This window comes from Rhea americana, unplaced genomic scaffold, assembly GCF_003343005.1.
Source record: "Rhea americana isolate MKP2758 unplaced genomic scaffold, rheAme1 scaffold_42, whole genome shotgun sequence".
Classification (NCBI taxonomy): Eukaryota; Metazoa; Chordata; class Aves; order Rheiformes; family Rheidae; genus Rhea; species Rhea americana.
In genome coordinates, this window is record NW_028186557.1 from 1243318 (window position 1) to 1266240 (window position 22923).

The window sequence follows — 22923 nt, forward strand, 5'->3', positions numbered from 1 at the left end:
ATGGGCCTTGCAAGTCACTGTGGAAAGCAGAAGCCAAAAAATGTTTGGCCGCCAGCAGGGCAGTCACCAAAATTAACAGAACTAGTGYCCTAATGCAGGTCTTTTGCAGTCAGCTGCGAGCATTTCAGACCCACTGAATAATTCAGGTGGTTTATTTCCTGTAGGTAACACGTGCCATCCAGGAAGGGAAACTATAGTAAACATACAGTGATGCACTGCAGACAACCTGTTACTGCAATAACCACTTCTACTTGCCAATACTGCAATTGCTGCTGTAGACACTTCATCACAGAAGTAACTTCTACTTCATTAATCTCAGTGCATATATTAAAACTCAGAAAGCACTTGAAGGTTTTACCAATTTATTTGTATTAGTTACAAATTTGGCAGCAATTATATGTTTATGTTATAAAATGACTTTTGGCCTGCTATGACAGCATCTATTACAAGTGACTTTATCACTACTCTTGCTGTCTATGTTCACCAAAAAGGTATGTTGGAAACAAGGCTTGTGAATAGTGTAACAGTACTTATTGTTGAATAGGAAAAAAAAACAGTTCAAAAGACGCACTTTGTACAAGCTTCTCTTTCTCAGCATCATTTCACAGCCACAGATGCAGGCCAGAGACCCAGCCTCTAAAGATCTGATATCCAGAGGTTCAATTTCCATTAATAATATAAGATGRCAGTCACAGCTGGGCTTGCTAAAAGGGAAATTTGATATGGCTCAGGTGTCTGCAGGAATAATTCACAGCAGAAGCCAGGGGTGAAAACTTATGGAGAGATGTGAGACGCAAAGGGATTCTTCCTTGTTCCCCACTTTTAACTGAAACTGCTGCAGTCTCACAGCACACAGTTCTCCCATTGTGCAAGAAAAGAACATAAAATTCAGTATGGCAAGTAGGCATATACAGTGTAAAGACTTCCAAAAATAATGTATATCTATGCCACAAAAACCCAACAAATTAAGGCAGTTAAGCCTCAAGGCTGTTCCAAATAGCTCCAGCTTTAGGATTTTTTTGTTATTAAAATCATCTTACTGAATCAAAGGACATTATTAAAAACAAGTTTTTCAGCTACAATTATGAAGCAGAATGCTTGTGCAGGATGTATACTTTAGACTTAGTTTCATCAACTAGCTTGTAATATGGTAGTTTAAAAATTATTATGGATTAAAGAAGTGTTTGATTCTTTAGCACTCCTCCTCCCAGTCACTTCTTGCATTATGTTTCTCAGTCATATCTTGTTTTGATTAAAAAATATATATATATAATATATATATATATATATATATATCAGGGCATAGTTCCATTTACATGACTCATCAGGTGTTCTTCTGGGTGCTAAAAAGAAAAATAAATTTAATTACTATTATATAGTACTGCAGGCAACTTTCAGGCTGAATTATCATCAAATGCCATGTGGAAACATATGGCATAATACGAGATTAGTATAACTCCACTACCTCAAGATTAGAAATAAAGCCCAAACAGTTGAAAATCTTCTAAACTAAATAAGGCACCTACCTTTTGCTAGTAATTCTTTTCAAAAGAGCCCATTTACTTCTCCTGACACTGGGTCCAAGTCTATATCAAAGAAACAGGGTCTTGTCGGAAGTCCTGGCATAGTGCTCATCTGGAAGCAAGAGATAAATTGTTAAAATGGCAGCAGCATAGCTTTGCGTGGAAGATCTAATACTTAAGAGATTATGACTGCAACCGCTGATGCAGCTTCTCGTACGCAAACAGCTGGTCGTATACCATTTTGAAGCATACTGCAAGAACCAGGAACTCCTGAACTGCTGGCTCAGTAGACAGAACTGTGAGTTTTTTTTTTTTTTTTTTTTTAAATGATGAGTTTGGCATCTACCTCTGCCAGCGACTGACAGTGATTTGGCGAAGAACTTAAACAACCTGCTGACTTCAACAGCTGTTAGATGAATGTTTATGGAAGTTGCCGTGCGGACACAATGACTGATTTCGGCAGTTTCCTGGTGATTAAAACCAAGATGAATTTTTGAATAAAACTCCCGCTAGCTAAAAAATCCCAGTTGATTAAAATTCTTTAAGATCTTAGAACTAGAGCTGTTAAATAAATTGAAACTATTATCGTTGAGGGGAGGACGGTTTTAGTATTTTTTTTAATGGAATTAGGCTTAAATACAGATGGACAAGTCTGTTCTGACTGGAATCGCATAACCTTTGCAACATTTATGAGACTTTTAAGTCAGAATGGTTGTGCAGTGGCAGAAGTGAAGCTTGCAGAACAGCTGCCTGCACTACACCTCTGGCCAGTCCGCTGAAGTTGTCCCACTGTTGAGTGCTCATTATCAGAGTCACAAAATGCAAGGCCAGTAGGGACTACATTTGGTACGATTTACTGATGCAGATCATTTCTCCTTCCGTAATTCAGCATTCAGCCCAGCAGCATGCGTAGGCTGACACTGATGCTCTACAGAGGTGGGCAACTTATGATCATGCTTGGTATTTTGCAGCAGTCATCATTCACTCCACAAATAAAAAACCAAGGTCTCATTTTCCATCTGCATTATCTGGCCTCAGCTTCTACAATCAGTAATTGTTATGCCCTTTTCCATTACATTAAAGAGCTTTTGAGCAACCTGGTATTTTCTCTCTGGGCAAGCGTTTTGGACACTAATCAAATTACCTCCAAATCTTCATTTTGATAATAAGCTAAGCAACAGAGAGGAAAAGCTTAGGTTAGGCATTTTCTGCAGTTCTCAAAATTATTCCAGGAGATTTTGGAATCACCTCTCATTTTCCTAAGTCACTTAAAAGTGGTAACACCAGATCCCCCATGCAGCATACCACTGCATGACTCAATGCACATGTTACGTGGAGGTCAAAGTCACTTGCTTTGTGCTGTATTTTTGATATATTTTAAGAGCTAAGGCGATAAGAGATCCAAAGTAGCCTAGAAGGATTTCCCTGTTCTCACCACTACTATTGCAGAGCAAGGAACCTCCTATTTATTTATGCATCACTGAAGAAATGCACAGCTTTGCATTGCAGATCTCCACCTACAGATTCAGAGAGCCAAGGCAAGAGTTGAGACAGTGACATTCAGTACAGCAGGAGGTGCCATATTGCTAAATATGGGCCTAACTTATTATTTCTTGCACTTTCTATTTTGAAAGGAAAGGCCAGTTTTCCTCCTTTCCTAATCACAGGGCAGCCCACAGTAGCTACTCTAGAAACAGAGGCAGAATATTTTATTTCTGAAATTTTATACAGGAAATAATAATCTCGTATTAGGCTAGAAATTTTCTGTACAAGTGTCTACAATGCTTAATGCATCCTATTTTTCCCAGAGCTAAAGAAATGGATTTTTCCTCCACCATTCCCCTTCCCTTCAAAACCACATGCACTGAAAAAGAAGGCAGGGAAAGTCTCACTATTTACTTATATTACAAAAACTAGACCACATGAATGTGATCAATCCCCTTGCAGGATTTCAAATAAAACTAAAATTAACCAAGAATGTATTATTTGTTTCACTTGTGGAACTTCTGAAAACAAGTCATTTAGGAACTCAAAAAAACAGTTATCTGAAGAAATGATTTTTTTAGTCTACTAGCAGCACCAAAGAAGGTGAAGGAAACCCGAACAATTTGAGTTGTGTGATTTATTTCACTTTCATTATTCTTCATGCTTAAAGTGAAATGTAGGTAATCTTTGAAATTGTTTTCTTTAAATTATAAAAACATTTCATTAAAGTGTAACAGCTTAAACTTTGAGTTAGACAGGAAAAATTCCCAAACTCAGAAGCTCAAAAAGTTTGAAGTGTGACATACCTTTGTGATATACTTCAGACAACATGAATAAATAAGTATGGGCAATTAATTTGAACTCAAATTTCTCATACAGCTCTAGGCAGTGGCTTTGCTTGCTGCATTCTCAGTTCACAGTTCAATGGCTGCTACTAAAAATTTACTTGGAGGCTAACATAACTTCTGCTTAAATGGGTTAAAAATTGTGGTCTGAAATCAGAATGGCTCTGGGTTGCTTTTCACAAGGACATCCCTTCTACAGCTTTGTAGGCAGGATAAGGAGTGAATTTCATGTTCCTAATCGAAAGACTTGCTGTTAAATCTGACAGAAGTAACATCATGATTAACTGAATGTCCAAGAAAGCATTAGAAAACTGGGAAGGAGCAGGAAGGAAAGAGTCCATCTTCACAGAGAACAAAGATACCCGAGAAAGAGCCAATTATTAGCTTAGATATCTGAAAACATCTTTCTCTTGTGTAGCTCATTAATGCTGTGCATCCCKTTCTTCTCCAGTGCTTATAAATAGCTAAAAAGATCATTGCTTGGATTAAATCTTGGCTTACAAAAATGTAAATAACAACACGCACATTATCTTTCATTTCATCTCAAAACATACAGGGATCTTTATAAAGATGGAAGAGCTAGGCTTTCATCAGGAAGTGGCTATTTTACTTAAGTAGGGTAATCTGGAAACAGTGTTTCTACTTTTTTTTTTTGGGTGGGGGGCAGATTAAAAGAAACAGATATCTACCGTTTAGCTCTAGGAGAATTAGCATTTGAAGGAGGAAGGGACCCAACCCTTAAATCAGCAAATTTCAATCTCTGACCCTTGCTTCCTCAGTGCTTTTGAAAGATAGTGCCAAAAAAGCAAGTGTGTTGCCATGAAGACTTCAGGAAAAGGTGTAGATCCTTAAAATAAAATAATTTTAATTAAAGAAAGTGATAGAGATGCTTGCTCCAAACGCTCCATCCCCTGAAATAATTTAACAAGTCACTTAGCAACATTTGTCCAGACTAGATTTCCAGTGATTCCTTTCATCTTGACATTCTTTCTTTGGACACAAGCCTGAATGTTAGTGCATTTTGCAGGTAACTCCTTTTTTTTCTGCTCTCTCACTCATATCAAAGCTATTCCTGGATTTCATTTCCACTGTAGTTACTCCCTCTTCTCTAGGCTGACATTATGCCGATCATTTCAAAGAACAGAAACTAAACTCAAGGGCACAGTGAAATGAACTACTGTAATCGATGCAGACTGAGCAGCAAACAGATGGTCAGCAAAACCAGGGGTACCAACAGGAAGGGAAGGCTGAGAAATGATTAATAGTACTGGTCAGCTTCATTTTGGAGGTGACTCATCAGAAGTCATTTGCTTTGTAGTCTTTGAGGGAGTTGTGTTGTTTAATCTGTTGGTGCATACAGCCTTCAGCTGCAAAACTATGAAGTGTTTTAATCAGGAATGCAAAGTCACAAATGCACTCAGGCAGGCCACAGATTTCAATCCATTAGCTATAGGACTCATCTTTTCCTCAAAAGCCAGGAAGAAAGATAYGGACCTGGGGATTGCATGGAGGGCTGCTCATATATTCAAAGGGTCAGCTGGTCTATTTCAGCATCTCTCTTCCCCCTGAAAAAACCCTATTAAGGGCTTAATACCCTGATACTATTAAAACACTACAAATGGCATGGACTCTCCTCCTTTAAGATATCTGTTGTAAATGCTTACTGGACTTCACTTGAAAATTTTTTCTTTACCCCACAGTTTAGTGTTTCACTCAGCTACTTACCATTCCTACCAGCGGATACAGGAATCCGGCACCAACACTGGCTCGAATGTCTCGRATTGGCAGAATAAAACCTGTAGGTGCTCCTTTTTGTTCAGGGTCATGAGACAATGACAAGTGAGTTTTAGCCATGCAGATTGGCAAGTTTCCAAATCCCTGAGGGAGGCAATGACACGGACAGAAAAAGAGATGGAAAGAAAGAAACAATGTTAACCTTTCTTATACATAAACATAACTGCTCCCTTCTGCCACTCTCTGGATTATTAGGCCATTTTACTCCTTGGTAGTTGCTTCATCCACAGCCTGTCAAGATCTGTTGATCATTTTGGGATCCCTATTCCTTCTCCCACCTTCTAAGTATTAAACAAAGGAGGACYATGGCCCCCAGCAGAATCAGTTGAGGAAGAGATTAATAATATGGAAGTGTTAGATACATTCTTGATATCTAGCTTACTTTCTACTCTCTCCCCAAAATGTTAATTTAAATAGCTCAGAACTGAAGTTCTTGTTCAGCTGAGGTCAGTTAACTGGAAATGTATGATCAAACTAATTGCAAGTTGTGAGGAAGTTACAATTACATAGCTATGGTATGAAAGCCCTACAGAACAGTAAAGAAATATCCAAGATATACGAAAGGGAGAAACTACATATGCCAGTATAAAATAGACTCCAAAAGCAAAAATTATTCAAGTACACTGTAAACAAACAAGCACTGGTTCTCACACTGCCYTTCTCTTCAAAGTCCTTTACACATCTTCATTAACGCAGAGACCATCTGAAATGGGGGCAAATTCACAAAAATATCATGCCAGAGAAAGAGAAAATGCAATGCAAGAACCAGAAAGTATTGTAATTAACAACCAGATGTCAGATAGTATAAAAGTATATAGGATAAAAGTAAAAGGATAAGAGTGGCTATTTCTTCACAGGAAGCCCTGTGGGGCTCTTTCCCTAGCATATCTGTGACTGCCAAAAATTCACATGGGTTCAAAAAAGATTAGGGAACACAACAGAACAACAACAACAACAAAATCAGAGACTATTTAGCCACTTGTAGTCCCCTAATTCTCAAACCGCTGCAAGATGGGAAAGCACAGTAGAGAAATATCACTAAATCCTCATGCCTTTTCTCTCCATAYGCTATTAGAGAGGTATTACAGTGGGCCAGACGTTATCATCTTCTCCACTAAAAGCCAGCATCAGTTTCTCACCACTTGTACCACTACCTCTTCCTCCTCTGTCAGRAGAGCATCTAGTAGGCCCTGGACAGTATCATCACTCAGATGATATCCTCTTTATACACAGTCTGCACACCAATGTTAGATATGAACATTTTAATGAAAKCATCGCTGCATATTAGATGGCTTGGAACACTCACCTGCTTAGTGTACAAGGTGACTTTCTCCTGTGCTTCTGGAAACAGCTCAACATCACTTGCCCCATAGATCTGCTGTGCAATAAGTCTGATCTTATCTATAATGGGGAGCTAGGGAGAAAAGAAGAGAGATAGAAAGCCATAACATCACAGTAGCTTAATGGCACTTCATAAATGTTGTGCAATGCAATGTCTATCTGCAGCTTTAAGAGCTATTCCTGTTTGTTATAAAACAGAAATATATAATAGTTTGAGAATTTTCAAAACAGGTTTTGTTTTATCCTGTTGCAGCCGATTCTCTGGATAAGATGACAAACAAAACTAGTTTACTATAATAAAAAGATACACATCAATAGTTCTAATAAGCTGCTCTTACATGTTAGTTATCTCCCTAGAAGGGATATGTTAATTTTCTCTCAAGTCAAAAGCAGTTTCTGATGAAATACACACATGGTTAAAAAAAATTAAGCACAAATAAGACAGGTTAGAAAGTATTTGTTAAGGAAMTAAAATAGACATAATGATATGACTTTGCACTTCATTACATTCTTGAATAGATGCTTGCTATTGAAGAATGATTCAAGCAATAGTCTGGGTGTCTGACAGCAAGCAAAAAGGTGTCTGGAGAGACTCTTCATTTGCATGAATCTCACCTCTTGCCTATGTTTGACCTCAGTGAAGTGATCCACAACTTTTAATGCAAATCTCTGATAACAACTTCCCTGAAGACGAAAATCAGGCTTAACCTGCTTTCCCCTTTCCCTTTTCCCCCCTCCAAGAAAAAGGGGAAAAAAAATCTGAGGTACTTGACTAAAGGCGCTTTCTGTYGCCCCTAGATTTTCATGGTTTGGCACTCAGCAATTTCTGACAAGGTTGGTCTTGTTAAGTGAGAAAAGTCAAAGTGAGCTAGACACAGAAAACATGCTCCTTGAAATCACAGGTTGATGACTTTCTAGATCTCGAGGTTGCCATGCAAGCCTTCAAAAGTTTGTGAGTGTGAAGAGTTTGAGATTAAGAGCAAAGCAGACTCCTCAAGGTTAAAAGAAAAAAAGCCTTTGAAAATGCAAATGACAGAAGAATAACATTCCTATAAAATAGTCTTACAGATACTCTGCATATATGTTTTCAATTTCCTGTGTTATCTTCAACGTACCACTATTGGGAACAAACAACTCTCATCCTTCCCAAAGTCCTCCATGATTATTTTGTAGCACAGAAGAACAAAACACAGTCAATTCCAGCTCGCTTACCAGCTTACCAGACAGGGTAATTCCATGAACATCAATCTGCATTTGCCTCATGCCCAGGCATGCCTCATGCCCAGGTTTTTGACTTGAAGAMGACAGTGACCCAACAGCCAGCTGCAGCTTGAATGTGCAAGAGAGACCTTACAAAGGCATAAGACACCTCAGACAACTGCTCTCCAAAGCAAAACTTCTCCCAAAGCTAAGTTCTCTCTCATGTGGACCTTCTACAGCCTACAAATTACAAGCTGGTACTGAAGACTGTCCTTCTACTGAGGCATCAACGTGATCTTTCTTCCTGCTGTTTAAAAGGTTAAGCTCATATTGCAACTTGTTCCCTTACTGGGCTCCAGGCATTATTTCCATTGAACTGTCAGATACTTCACTACCTCCAAGTCCTCTATCAAATCTCTCCAARGGCAAACTCAAAAGAAATAGACACACTCTCTTTTACTTCACCTGTGGTGTGTCTCTGTAAGCCTTATTTGCAAAGGAAAAAGAAAAGGTTAAAAAATGGACACATTCTGCTTTGGAGTATGGATACTCATCCTGAGCATAAAGCACACCCTTGAGCTCTCTGCTGAGGCAGCAAGTTCAGCAAGGTTTGTTCCAGTCCATTCTCTGACAGGAAGGCATGTCTCAGTTCAAGAAGTAAACTTCCTTGCCCTGAAATGTGGCTGCTCCAGTAGAAACCAGTTCATTACCTCTAGCATAGTCATAGTAACATCTTTCAGAGCCAAGAGTAAACAATATTTCACTTGGTAGTCAAAAAAACCACAAACTGACAGACTAGGTCTTTGAGGCTGGTAGAATAAGTTGTAGATTCTAAAAGCAATTTTCTTCTCAGTTCCTCACAGCAGAGTTTCAGGCCACCTATACAGCAACTTAAGCCTGTGAAACTAACTAGTCCTCACCTAAATGCAGAGTACTTCTATTCCACATCATGATGACTGATTGCACTTGAGAGCAAACTAAAATGCTTTCTTAAGCTAAGAGTGAAATGAAGGACAAAGTACGACCCTCTGTGACAGKGCAAGTTCTTACCTCCACGTTATAGAGAAACTTGAAGTTGCTGGGAGCCTGTGATGCTCTCTGAACAGCTTGGGCCAGTGCAACTGCTCCTTTACCTCCCTCTGCCCAGTGAGTGCACTCCACAGCATCGAATGCTCCTGCTTCCTTTGCCAGTTGTACTACAAGGGCCAGCTCAGCCTTTGTATCTGTTCTGTAAAGAGAACAATTTGTATATTTGTACCAGAATAYAAACACAGTAAATTAGCTACTTGCTTTAACCATTCATCTCTCTTGTCAAACAAGACAAATGACAATCGAGTCATCAGGAAGCTATTTCTACATTTAGGGATTATCCATTACAAGTCTTTACCACCTCAGTGAAGGAAGCTACTTCACACAGGAGTAAGCAGCAACAGGTCTAGCTCTGGAACTCCATGTAGAAACCCATGACAGACCAAAAGAGCAGCATTCTACAATTTCTGACATTTCTGTCCCTTATCTGCAATGCAACTCCTGTTTTCATAAGTAAACCCCAACGGCAATTAGTGCTGCTGATTTAGAGATGCTAGGATGTGCTATATCACACGCATACCACAAGCTAAAAAGCAGAATTGCTCTAAATCAGCCAATACACATTAGTATAAAGAGTCCTTAGTTGCCTACTCCACTGCAATTGGTATCAGTTTTAACATACCAGTTCAAAGCTCTTCTGTTTGTATTAAAAAGAGACAACAACAGAATTTATTTCCTTTGTGGTACAATATGAAAAGCTCTTAATGCTTCTTAACAGAGTAATTATTCCACACAGCAGATCACTGAATGCTGTGTGGTCTACAGAACAGGCACCTCGTCGTCGTTTAAGCACTCAGATTCCAGATCACCACAGGCACCTTTTGTCCACAGTAATTTTGCTAGTCAGGGCATGAGTGATGGCAGCTTAATATCACTGATCTTAAAATCCTTGCTTAAATTAAACTAAGGAATGCATTTGATATAACCAAGCAGAGCTCTCCTATACATTCTTTGAGCAATGCAAAATGCTGCTTGCTGCAGACAATACATCAACAGTATTGAAAAAAAAAAAGAAAGTTTAAATTACAATGTAACATACTTTATTCTCTCTACATCTCAGCTCACTTACTTGAAAGCATTCACAGCCACTACTACTGGGACACCAAACAGCCGGGCATTTTGGATTTGCTTGCTTAGGTTACTACAACCCTTTGCCAAGAGCTGAAGATTCTGTAAAGACGACAGTCAACAGAAGGTGCACCTTAGGAGGGGCAGTGAAACTTTTGCTCCAAAACCATTATGTCCACAACTAATGACAGAAGTGCCACAATGGGAATAATAATAAAAAAAAAAAAAAGGTAATTTTTCACAATGTTGCTTTCTGAACAGCCTACCAGTGCAGCATCATCACCTTGTTGAATGGCAGACAGGAAGAGGATTGACTGTATCTAATGACTGCTGCTTTCAGCTCCCCAGTCAAGGTAGAAGGAATCACTTTTTACCATTATCGTTATTCTTAACTGCCTAAGTTAAGACTTATTCCCCATACTAAAGCCTCATTTTCCTCCATGACACACTCCTCTATGTATTAAACATCACTAGCAGTGAAATTTGCTTTTTGGCAACATCTTTAGGTTTATACATATTTACATTTTGCAGCAGAGATTATCATGGAAGTCTGGACATTTTATCCCTCCCTATGCAAAGCTTAGTTCATACAGAAAAAGCTGCAACCATATAAAGAGAGCAATACCAATTATCCAAGTGTACACAACCATTCAAAGAACAAGGTTAGAAGCTGAAACTTTAATTCCCTTTCTTCTGCTTGCAAAGAAAGGGAAAAAAAGTCTGCTGCTGGTGAGAGTAATTAGACAGGCACTGAGTATTTCTGAGACAATATTTCAACCAAGCAATTACTTTATACTGAGAGAGTCAGGGGACACAGAACAGATACCACAATGAAAAACCGAGCACACAGACAATTGTGTGAGCTCAGATGAAACAAAATGCTCTGAATAGTGGCTAGGTCAAGTAGAATAAATGCTTGAAAGAAAGACCAAAGCCAAAGGACCATCGTTAAAAAAATTAAAAAAGGATGTGGAGGGAGGGAAGACTACAGCCTGTATGAGGAAGCATATCCTCAGCAGCTAAAGAGAGGTTACACACTAGCTATTCAGGCAGGTATTGCATGATAGTATCTTGAARTAACTGCAGTTCATTGGTCAGCTATCATACAAATAGCTAAAGAACGTTACCTCTTCTGTGTACTCCTTTGGTAAAGGTACYCCAGCAGTGACCTGGAAAAGAGAGGAAGAGGGAGAAAGATGGAGACAGAGAGAGTGAGAGAACCCCAGAAGATTTTTATTCATAACAGCAATTTGCTCTGGGTTGTTCTTAAACTGAATCAAGATATAAGACATTACTTAGGGCCAACGCAGGGCCAACGCACAAGTGCCCCTGCATGCAAACACTTCATTACAACAGTAAAACAAGTGTACCATACTACATGAAGCACTTGCAGCCAATAGAGACAGATGGATTCCTTTTACAACAGCAAATCTCAGGACATTACAAGCCCACAAGCCATAAGGCTTTAAGTAGCAGGATTGGAAAAAACATAGCACCTCATAGGCCTAAAAATACCTTGCCTASTACTTACTGTAGGCCCTCCTCCATGCATTTTCAGAGCTCGGACAGTGGCCACCAACACCACCACATGAGGCCGGAGACCAGAGTAACGGCACTTAATGTTGAAGAATTTCTCCATGCCAACGTCTGCCCCAAATCCTGCTTCTGTAACTAGAGAAGTGGGAAACGGAGGGAAGGAAACTTGTGAGAGGGTGCTGGGCAAGGTCAGTGTTCTGATTATATAAATCAGGAGCTTCTTCCAAGATGAAAACAAAAGACAGTCAAGAATAACAACAAAAAAAAGCAACTCCCTCCCTGCAAAAAGCATACACTTACCAACAAAACCATCTTTGCCCACAAGCTTCAGTGCAATTTTGTCTGCCAGCACTGAAGAATTCCCATGTGCAATATTGGCAAAAGGTCCGGCATGAACAAACACTGGTGTTCCCTGGAAAAAGGAGAGAGAGGGTGGCAGGCACGGGAAGAGAGGGAGAGAGAGWGAGAGWGAGAGAGAGAGAGAGAAAATCAGAGAGTAAAATTAAGTAAGTCTGCAGCATTTCAGAAGCTAAGCACAACAGTGTCTGAAAGTGAAGACAGACAGATCTTAAAGTCTTCCAGCCAAACATCCGTTATCAGTATTAATGACTATAGGGCAAACAGGATCTACAGGAGGAGAGATATTAATCCTTTTAAGAAAAGGATGGCTACATCCCAGCAACTTTCCATCCTTCTCCTGCACTCGCACCAAGCAGACTCTCAAAACACTTCCTGGTACTGAAGACAGCAGAATGGAGACACAGTAGGATTCTTCAGGAACCATCCCACAAACCAACAGCACACCTGCAAAGAAGCTAGCTTTCCCTTCCAGCCCTGAACTTCAGGTAGGAAACCACAATAAACATGTCCTCCAAYTCTTAAGAGCAAGCCCATGCTGATTTGTGAAGAGTGAACTAGACTGGTTGCTTCTTGGCTTTAAGCACGCACACATAGCAAATACCTGAAAAGCCCATCTGTGCTCACCTCTAGTGTCTGCATGAGGTTTGGCTTAACAGCATCTTTCATCAAGACAGCCAGAGCACCAGTCACTCCCTAAAGGGAAAAAGAAGAGCAGTCAGTTCCCAGATTTGGTGAGGGCCTCCAGACAGTTCCTATGCAGTGCCAAAGCTCTGCTTTTGTTCAGGTGAGCTTTCAGGAACAGAATCAGCTGATAGAAAAGCTTCAGATAGCCTTTATTCTAGACCACTACCACCACAACCATTTCAGCATCTCGGCTCCAAATATGGGTAAATGTGCATAACCAGCTGCTACATCCTGCCCAAGTCTCYTGTGCAGAAATCTTTTGAAGTGAATCTTTGTGCCCGTGAGAAAGGAAAAGCTGGCATCATGAAAGGCAAATACTGGAGTCTGTTTCCTCTTAGGTGTAGCTCTATACTCTGCTGCCTCCTGCAAAGCAAAAGCTTGTGCCTTCATCCACACTCACCCTAGGAAGGAAAAACAGTGGTTCAGTCATCCTTGCAACTGACAGTCCATTGGAAACTTAACTGGCTGCTTCCCAGCGCTTCCAAATGTAACTAGAATTGCTATAATGCATGCTAAGCTAAATGTTCAGAGCAGTTATGAAAGTCTTGAACCATTATTTCCTTTCCTTTTAATTTCAACTGGATTGTAGCACTCTATGTGAAAGATTTTTTTCTTTTTTAAGAAATTCACTGCTTTGTTTCATTAGTTTCAATCTTTCCAAAAGAAAGCTTTGTTGACATTTAATGGAAAAGCTTTAAACTTTAGTCATCTCAAGAATAATGAAAACCACAGAGCCAGATTCATTTCCATGATGACATTTCAAGTCTGTGTCACTCAGCTGCACTTCAATACCTCCCCATCTCTAAAAAGCCTGCATTCAGTTTTTGCTTCCACCTTTCTTCTCAGTTTTTTTCAGCTCCTGGTGACACAACCATGACATTGGTGTATCATAGAAGGACCTGGCCTTGGACATATCATTCTGCCAATTTGGAACACTGATCAGGATAACCACCCTATAGATTCTTCTGTCCCACTGGACAAGCACATTCAAAGAATACAAGAGAAACTTCATTAACACTGCATCATGCTAACTTGCCAAACCGAAAAATCTACTACTATACAGGACAACAGAAAGCACCAATACTGTTGCTCTATTAATCAGTGAAACAATCCTGAACCTGTTCTCTGTCTCAAGGCAAAGTGGCAGGGTACAGTTCTCAAACACACACACACACACTCTCACATACACCAGTCACCCTTCCTTCCTCCAAATAGGGTTGCTGTCTCCAAAGCATTTATTGCAGGAAGTGCCTGGGGCATAGGCTGAAGCACTGTATTGCAGAGTGGTAGCTGACAGACTCTACAAATGTGCCAGGAACTGGGTTAACGATTATTGTACAGACAACTGCAAGACAGTGCTGCAGCTTGTGCCCTGGCCCTGTTCTACGTACCAGTAACAGACATCACCAGTTCCACTACATTTAGCATTTCGCACAGTGGAAATAAGGGATTTGTGTCTCCATTTCATGCCCTCCACAATTCCTCCACCCAAGACTGCCTTATGAAAACCTTGCACTTATTCACAAAGAGTTCAGCTTTTATAACATTGTCTCCCAACAGAAGATATTTCATCATCTGTAATTAACCCTGCACAGGCTTTGCTTCTGCTCAGTGTTTTCCTCTCTCCACTGARTCTGAGAAATAGAATGGCCAGCAGGATTCATTTTGAATTCTTCCTATTCATATTTATTCTTGTTATTTAGATGCCACCATGAATTTCCCCATTAATTCCTATGGTGCTAGCTTCAACCTGACATATAGCACACCACAGAGCCCCTTGCCATGCCCAAAATGCTCTGCATAAAGTCATAAATCTTCACTAAATCTAACAACTAAAATTTCACCTTTAGTCTTTGATATATTGAAGTCTTTTCTGTATGTAACCATCTCTTTACACTTTCCAACCCAAGTCTTTCAAATGCCATAGCAGGTGTTTGGCATGTAAGGACTGAATGACTCCCTTACAAGGTCATCTGCTGTAACTGGTTCTCCTCTCTTGCTGGAAGCTACCACCATTCTTCCCAGTCGTGTTCTCATATCATTCAACCCATCAGCGAGTGCTAAGACTGCCATGATTTCACTGGTCACCGTGATGTCAAACTGAGCCTGCAAGAGATGAAAAAAGACTGAAAAGAACTCATCGCAATTCCCTAGCAGAAATCTTTACCTTCATTAAATCCTTCGAAAAAGGCCAATTATCATAATCTTAAAAAATACATGCATACACACATAAAAGCAATCTAAAGTACTACTCTCAGAAGATACTTCACTTCAAATATGCAGCTTTAAGCTAGATTTTTTTCTGCAGCATGAAATAAAAACTACTTATTCCATTGCTATTATGTGATAGCACATAAATTAGTGATTCATGGAAAAGTGTTTAACATCAACAAACTATAATTTTGAAGACTGATCTTACTAACCCATTTGACCACCACTAAACAGTATAATATACAACATCAAAAACTAGCAGATTCTTTAGTAAATGAACGGTAGAATTCATCTGACATAACAAAGACACCTCCATCTAAGCTAGGCACTCTAGGGACCTTTTCTAGTCAATAAAGAGGCTTTTTGAGCACAATCCATTTGAACTATTAATTTGACAGCTACTTAAGGATGAGAAGAATCACATCACAGATCACCTATTTTTCTCTATTGATTATACAATAAATCTAAACAACAAGCTCAGATGCAGTGTCTAGTTTTGGCCAGATGCATCCCACCCCAAGGGTCTGCAGTGGCTAAGGTTGCCAATTGCCACACATTGTATTTCTGAGGTATATTTGTGTATCACTGTTACTGTGCCACATCCCAGTTCAGGAAGCCAACATTCAGAACAGGGAAAGAGGGGAATGAAAGATAAAACTGAACATAGTAGCACTGACAGTGAATTCACCTGCCTGCTGTTAGGGACTGTTCTGCTTTCTCTTTAACAAGTTACTGGTAGAACAAGAAGATACCTGGAGTTAGGGAATCTTGCCTTAGGATCAAGTTTTTCTGTGCTTTTTAAAAGATGGAATAATGCAAGAGATGGGAACAATTACCGTTCGTGAAAATCCTTTTTCTGTGGGAGATTGTCCAATAGTGATTCTCCTAAGGAACCTGTCATTTGTATCCAGCACTGCAGGGATGCAGATAGGAACATGAGAAGTCACRTTTCAAGTCATATGTTATATTTTTCCCCATTACAAACACCAACTAGAGCAGGTATGAAGATTCAGTCTAAGATACCATCCTGTCCTCAACAACAGCAAGCATTACTCAGCGTCATTCTTCCCCCAATTCGTAACTGTAAGGATGTTAACATGCCCTTAGTTGCATCTTGCAGACGCTGCACTGAATCCAGAGGGAATCAACCTCCCAGCCTCTGCATTAACCATAAGGCACAAGTCTCCCCAAAAGCAGAGCTGATGGTATTTTTCCAATTACCTTTTCATCTTCATTAGTCAATGTGAGATCAGAAAATTACTGCAGCCAAAAGGAAATGAAATTATCATTTTAAAAGTTAAATGATAAAATGGACAGATTCTATTCTTCTAGTGGGAACAGTTCTACTCAGCCCTGTCAACTTAAATCATCTTGGAAAAAAGCTATCCAATATTGGCTTAAATTTGATGTTTCTTCCTACCTGCTTGAAATATCCTAAGTATTTTACAGAAATTTCCCATGAGACAGACTAAATTACTCACATTGGAGACTAAGAAACAGGTTTTGGAGAATATATTTCACACAGCACTTTCGTAAAAAGGAGAGAAAGCAAGACTCTTGGGGTCTAAAAGAGAAAGATCTGTCTATATTTGTAATTTCTTTTGCTAGTGAAAAAACTAATTCCGCCAGGCTGCTTCACCAGGAGAGAATAATCTTACTTTTAGCTCATTAAGAAAGCAACTGCACATCTCAGCAAGCCTCAGATTTCTGATGTGCTCTGTATTTTGTAATGTCCAGCCTAACAACATATCCCAGGGTATTCAAGTTTCAGCTAAGTGTTTGGACTGAAGATACGAATTTGGGAAGAGGAGCGTGGTGCTGTCAAGGTGCTTGAGCTGTAATGAGCTTCAGATACTGAGGATGTTAGACAGTGGTGTTGGCTGAAAAATATCCTGAGTCATCAGTTTATCAATTCTGTACTTATCTCTATGCTGCTCTTGCAAGCAGGACAGCCAGTGAGGTACTAGACTCACCTCTCCATCAAACTGGCTAAAAATGAGACTTAYGCAATCACACCACCTGCCCATTTAGCTACCCTTCCCCTTCCTTTTTGAATTTGCCTTCCAAGTTTAACTGCAGTTAGACAAAATGGTAGATGTTTCAACAGTTACTAAATGCCTGCAAGTTTTCCAAACAGCTGGGGAAAGGCAAGATGGGCTGCACTTAGTCCTCARGAAGGAAATAGTAGGCAGAAATCAGTCATTATCTATTCCACTGGGCAACAGCTGGCCAGTCTGCAAAGATGTAATGAGTAACAGGGGGAAGGTGACATTACTACAGCCAGGAAAAAAAAAGGTCAGGCTGGAGGGGTGACAGACAACTTCACAGGAAACCCAGGGACTTTCACCAGGTGCTAACATAGTAACTTGTTTAACAGGAAGCATTATATAAAACTGGGAAAATCCGTGATAGAAAAGCCTTCATAAAATACCTGAGAAATTCTACTACAAACACAAAGTAACATGGAATCCACATGCAGATTTTGTACTATAACAGACATCGCAGGGCATATATGTTTCAAAATAATTTCTAGCTAAAAACCAACTAGACTGGTACAGACCCTAGAAGGTATACAAGTGCTTAGTATTAGTAGAGTTTATTCTCACACAAAAAGGAGAACCAATTGTTTCTTAGTACTTTTACACTTACTTAACTGCATCTGATGACCCTAGCGTTAAATATTGTAACAGGTTTAGAAAAAGTGTAATTAGTGAAAAACATATAAAGCTTCCAATTTAAGACTGCAAAGAAAACAGAACATAACAGAACTTTAAAGAAAAAACTCAAAATTAAAATAAACAAAACTTAGGAAAAAAATAATGACAAGAGAGAAGTTTCTGCTACTGTTCCACGATAGACAGTCATCTTCAACAGTTCAGGATGTAGCTGACTGATGATGGGGGGGGTAGAGAGATAGGAGATCAGCATTTGTTGCCAATTAGACTTCACAGGAGGCGGTGGACTCACTGCTGCTGCACGTAACATCCTTGCAATCTAATAATATATCCTAGCAGCACAGTGCGATACCACTGTCCTCTCATATGCTTTACACACATGTAACGGGGACAAGCAGCCCATCACTAACACTACCCAAAGTGTAAAGATTATCAGCTACTACTGCTTTCAACAGTAAAGCTCATGCTTGAGTGGTAATTTGGACTCTTAAAACCTATCGCTCATTACTGACCTCAGAGGAAGCTRAAAGAAATAATGCACCTCTGGTAGGTGGGATGAATCTGAAGCAAAAAAAATAAAAATAAAATAATCTTTTTCAAAAATTTCAAAGGTATCTAAAGACATAGGTTAGTACTAGTAAAGATGGTACAAGCATTTGATTAAAATGATGTTTAATATCTGTTTATTTCCAAAATTGTGGAATATAAGCCCAATACACTTGTGTGTGCATGGCTCTTCCACTGAGCACCTACCTATACCTTCAGGTATCTTTAAAAACTTTTACAATCTGGCCTTTACTTGCTGTCAGCCCCCAGCAGAGCATCTCAAGTTTAATGCTAGAGCAATGCCCTCTCAGTGCTCACAGCCTTTTTTCAAATAGTCAGGTAAAAAGGTTGTTGACTACAGTTACCAATCTCTGAACTCTAGAGTGACTGACAAAACCAGAAACAAAAACCTGCACCAAYTAGTGAAGTCTGCTCCAGCTAAATGGAAGTCTGAATTCACAAAGATTAAGATGCAGGCATCTGTGTCAGACCCTTTAGTAATGAAATTCCAGCTACAGCCTACCCCACAAAACACTCCAAAATAGAGGTCAGCCTGTCCCTCTCTCCCATTTTTCCAAGAAAAACAGTTCCTGGTGCATTTACAAACCTCTTGTTTCACACACATTTTGTTACCTARTAATTCCTTCACTTAATGGCTCTTGTACCTCTTTGCCACGTTATGGTGGCCGGGTCAATATCCAGTCTCACAAATGCATTTATCTCTTCTGTTGTCAAAGCTGCAGGATCAGTCTTGTTAATGCCCAATTTCTAGGTAAAAAAAAGAACAAAAACAAACCAGAACAGAAGAATTAGAATGAAAAGACTTACAGAAATGAACTTTCATTAAAGCAATTAGCCTTTGGCAGCAGCCTCTCCATTTTCAGAAATAAGGAGAGGATGCCTTTTTGCTGCCCCTTCTCCTAGGCCCCACACAACATAGGAGRATCCATATCAGTGTGTACCTGGAAGCAGAGTTTGCTGCTGGCCAGCTAGTAAAGGGCAATGCAGACAACAGAGCTCATTAGGGCAGGCTGTTACCAAGCTTTGTGTAAAGCATTTACAGAAAGAGTAAGAGAGAAAGCTCTGCAGTTTCTTACATGCCTTGCTCTAATCATTAGCCTCACATGCTTACATCCAGTTCTCATTAGCTTGCCTAGGGTCATTGCACACAGCCATACATACTGGAAGACACTGCTTTCAGCATGCTGGTTAAGCAGCACAAAGGAGGAATTAAAAAATTYAGTCACAAGGCTGTCAGCATCCCAGAAAGCTGATCTTGAACATACTAAGAGGATGGGCAGTTTGCCAAGTTGCTTAATTGAGAGAAAAATTATCTCAAGAAGCCTGACACAAGTGCAAGCATAGGAAYGGGGCAAACAATTGAGCTGATTTATGAATGAGCAAGCTCATTTATTTATTTACTTTTATTAGAAAGCAAACTCCTCATTTTCTCCGGAACAACAGAGAAAGTCTCTTTTCTTCCTCTTCTAGCATTGTGGAGCATACCTTTCACATCTCAACATTCACTAACCAGAACAGTAGTTAAGGTAGAGTTCCCTCAGCAGTCCATCAGTAACATCAAGCAAGATGATATAATTTCCTTGCTCAGCAGAGAAAGCAAACCACACATTCTCTTATGGTTGAGACATTACAGYCAACTAGTAAATTACAGCTTTAGCTTCCTAAGTATTGTTCTTAGACTGTTGCTCCTGATCTCCAAATGGGCAACTGATTCAGCTTGGAATACTCTACCAACAGGTAAAGTACACAACTTGAAAAGGCCCTAGACAAAAGGTTTGAAGCCAATGCAAAACTATTTCTCTGTTAATCCTCATTTTTGCAGAAGCCAAGGACACACGCAGATTCACATTGATTTCTAAGGGTGAGAAGAGCTGCAGTCCACTCAGAGACTGCCRCTCATTGACAAGGCTGCTCATTTAACTGGGAACTGGTGGTGGTGGGAGGGGGAGCGTCCCATTTTCCATGTTTGTTCAATTTAAATAAGAGAATAAAAATATCTACCTTCTTTCTGCTGTACTCTAAATTTGCCTCTTTTGTGCTGCATTATCTCAACAGCTGTCACATACATAGGAAATACTTATCTTCATTTGTAACTGAGTATAAGGGACAAAGACTGTTTCTGGTCCTGTCTTATGCTGCATTAAAGACACCAAATTGACACAATTAACAAAGKGCATTGATCTCTCTACCTCTTCCCACTATGTTACTCATACAGCTTATGACAAATGGAGTCAGATCAATGATTCTTCCCCCTTGGGGCTGTGTCTCATTGTTACCCATGCTAGAAGAAGGGCTACCATACTTTTGCACATTTTATGYGAACAACAAATGCCAGCAGATTAACCTACAAGTCAGTACAGTGGTTTCTGCAACCTGCTTCTGCAGCGGAAGAATAAGTGGAACAGAACCAGGAACCAACTTGAGACCAGTGAACTTACCTGCAGTCTTCGAATCTGAATGTCTGAGAACTTYCTAATGCCACTGACAGGAGGCACCAATCGGTTATAGAGCACCTTACAGAATGAAACACACAGTTAGTGAGGCTGGCATACCCAAAATATCTTGACTGAAGTGGGCTGGGCTCAAGCACATCATAAGAAAGGATCATACCTGGTCAGTCTGAGTTAGCTCATGGAATATACGTGCATCGACAGCAGCAGCAACCAGGTTGTTTGCCGCAGTGATAGCATGGATATCACCAGTGAGGTGAAGGTTAAACTGCAGGATATAAAACACATCAGTTATCTCATCCTGCTGCAATTTTCATTTATTTCAATTCATCATAGCCAKATGGAAAGAGAAATATTAATAGTAATGTTAAATTGGGTGAGGGTAGAAGGGGAGAAATTGCTCAGTGTAGTATGTGGAAGAGAGGAAAGAATTTCTCTAAAACAGAAAAACGCCTCCCCCACATTTATGTCATATCACAAACTTCCAGAACAATGCCTCCACATAAGAAGATTTTCGCACAAAAACAGTTCTGCCAGTCTCCTTGATACCTGAGAAGACACATCTGTAATGAGACACCTGCATGACACCTCCTTTACCTTCCTTCTGACCCACTCATACTATTCGCACAACAGGTTTGACACCTACACTAGCTGAAGCGGCTGCTGCTCCCACGAAGATACCCAAGCTAAATTCAAACYAGCAGCCTTGGGTAGTGACAGCAGTAGAGCTGTGATTGCATAGAGCTCTGCATAAACTAACCACTCAAACACCTGCACAGTATCTTAGGCAGAACTACATWCTACACAGTGACACTGCAAGTAGGTTTCTTGGTTCTATCTGATTCAAAGAGAGTTTGAGCGAGCTTGTCTCCATGAGTTACCTTGCTGCACTGTCGCTATGCTGACAGGAGACTTAGAACATATAGCTGACTTGGCAAACAAAAATTATGGCAGGGGAGAGAAGGGTRTGGCTAAAATCATCTTTCCTCTGGAGCAGTGTAGCAAAGAAGGAAAATGACATTAGAAAATGCCATATGACAACAGACATTAAGATACCACACACTTTGTCAGAGTCTTGCTACTATGGTCTTAAAGCTAGATAGTTAAAAACAGAATTGAACTGTCACATGCTAATTATCAGTCCTAATTGGCAAATCTAATTATTGCCCATTCTTATACATGCAACAAGAAACAATTACGATCATCTAGGTTCTGCAGTGCTCACTTTAAAGTTTCTCACTAGCTAAGTATTTCCTGGGATGAAAGCTGCATACAGAAATATCCAATGATTTATCAAGGTCATTACTTGACCAGCGACTCCAGACATTTGCATTTTATAAGGCATGCATTGATTAGAACACTYCCATAAGCCTACACCGGGCATATTTCTACCATGTGGGTCATGCTTAAAGAAAATCCTTTCAGATAGCCTCCTTCCAAGAGTCAGCTCTTTCCCACTGCTGCACAAAGTCAAGTACTTTGACTTGTCTTACTAACACAGTCACAAATAGGAGGAGGTTATTTTTCCCTCAGTCACATCTAGCATTCACAGATCTTTTGCCACCTGACTAAATTTGCCATCTCCTTAATATTTTTATCTTTTATGGACTTGCCACATCAATCAGAACAAACAGCCCTTTGATCATTACTGCTTTTCCTCCTAGAATTGGGCTGCATCAGTCAGTGCACAAGAGAAAAATTCTACAAGCAGTTACATGAGAGTTGGGGGAAGCAAGAGAGCACGTGCTAGCTCATGTGCCTTTCAGCTCCCTGCCCCCAGACACAGGATTTYACTTATCACATTAAAAATATGCAAAAGTGCTAGTCACCTGCAARCTGAAGTCCTGGCATTATTGATTCTCAGCTTCCCTTTTTCCCATCACATATTAATAATCTAAAATATAAGTACACTGAAGTAACTCACAGAAAAAGTAAGTGACCACCGCTGCTGACAGAACTACTTAATATGCTTCCAAAACATAGTAAGTCATTACCATTTTCATTTCAGTGCTGAGAAAAGGAAGCACAGGATGTACTTTGCTCAAGGGTATGCAGCCATTCAGCAGTAAAAAAAAAAGTAAAAAAAAAAAAAAAA

The 22923-nt window shown here is 39.8% G+C and overlaps 1 protein-coding gene across 2 annotated transcripts in view; it reads right to left on the bottom strand.

The window, feature by feature from the left end:
* Positions 1 to 345: 345 nt before the first annotated feature.
* MTHFD1 (methylenetetrahydrofolate dehydrogenase, cyclohydrolase and formyltetrahydrofolate synthetase 1) overlaps positions 346 to 22923 on the bottom strand; it is a 45198-nt gene continuing 22620 nt past the window's right edge. For both annotated transcript variants that reach the window (XM_085315027.1, XM_085315028.1), the window contains exons 14-28: positions 20989 to 21096; positions 20817 to 20891; positions 19023 to 19125; positions 15973 to 16049; positions 14891 to 15031; positions 12866 to 12934; positions 12182 to 12293; positions 11877 to 12016; positions 11473 to 11514; positions 10347 to 10447; positions 9239 to 9416; positions 6954 to 7061; positions 5579 to 5731; positions 1527 to 1635; positions 346 to 1343 (exon numbers count right to left, since the gene is read on the bottom strand). In XM_085315027.1, the coding sequence (XP_085171153.1) occupies positions 1546 to 1635; positions 5579 to 5731; positions 6954 to 7061; positions 9239 to 9416; positions 10347 to 10447; positions 11473 to 11514; positions 11877 to 12016; positions 12182 to 12293; positions 12866 to 12934; positions 14891 to 15031; positions 15973 to 16049; positions 19023 to 19125; positions 20817 to 20891; positions 20989 to 21096 (1497 nt within the window). In that variant the 3' untranslated portion in view covers positions 346 to 1343; positions 1527 to 1545. The remainder of the gene's footprint in view (positions 1344 to 1526; positions 1636 to 5578; positions 5732 to 6953; positions 7062 to 9238; positions 9417 to 10346; positions 10448 to 11472; positions 11515 to 11876; positions 12017 to 12181; positions 12294 to 12865; positions 12935 to 14890; positions 15032 to 15972; positions 16050 to 19022; positions 19126 to 20816; positions 20892 to 20988; positions 21097 to 22923) is intronic.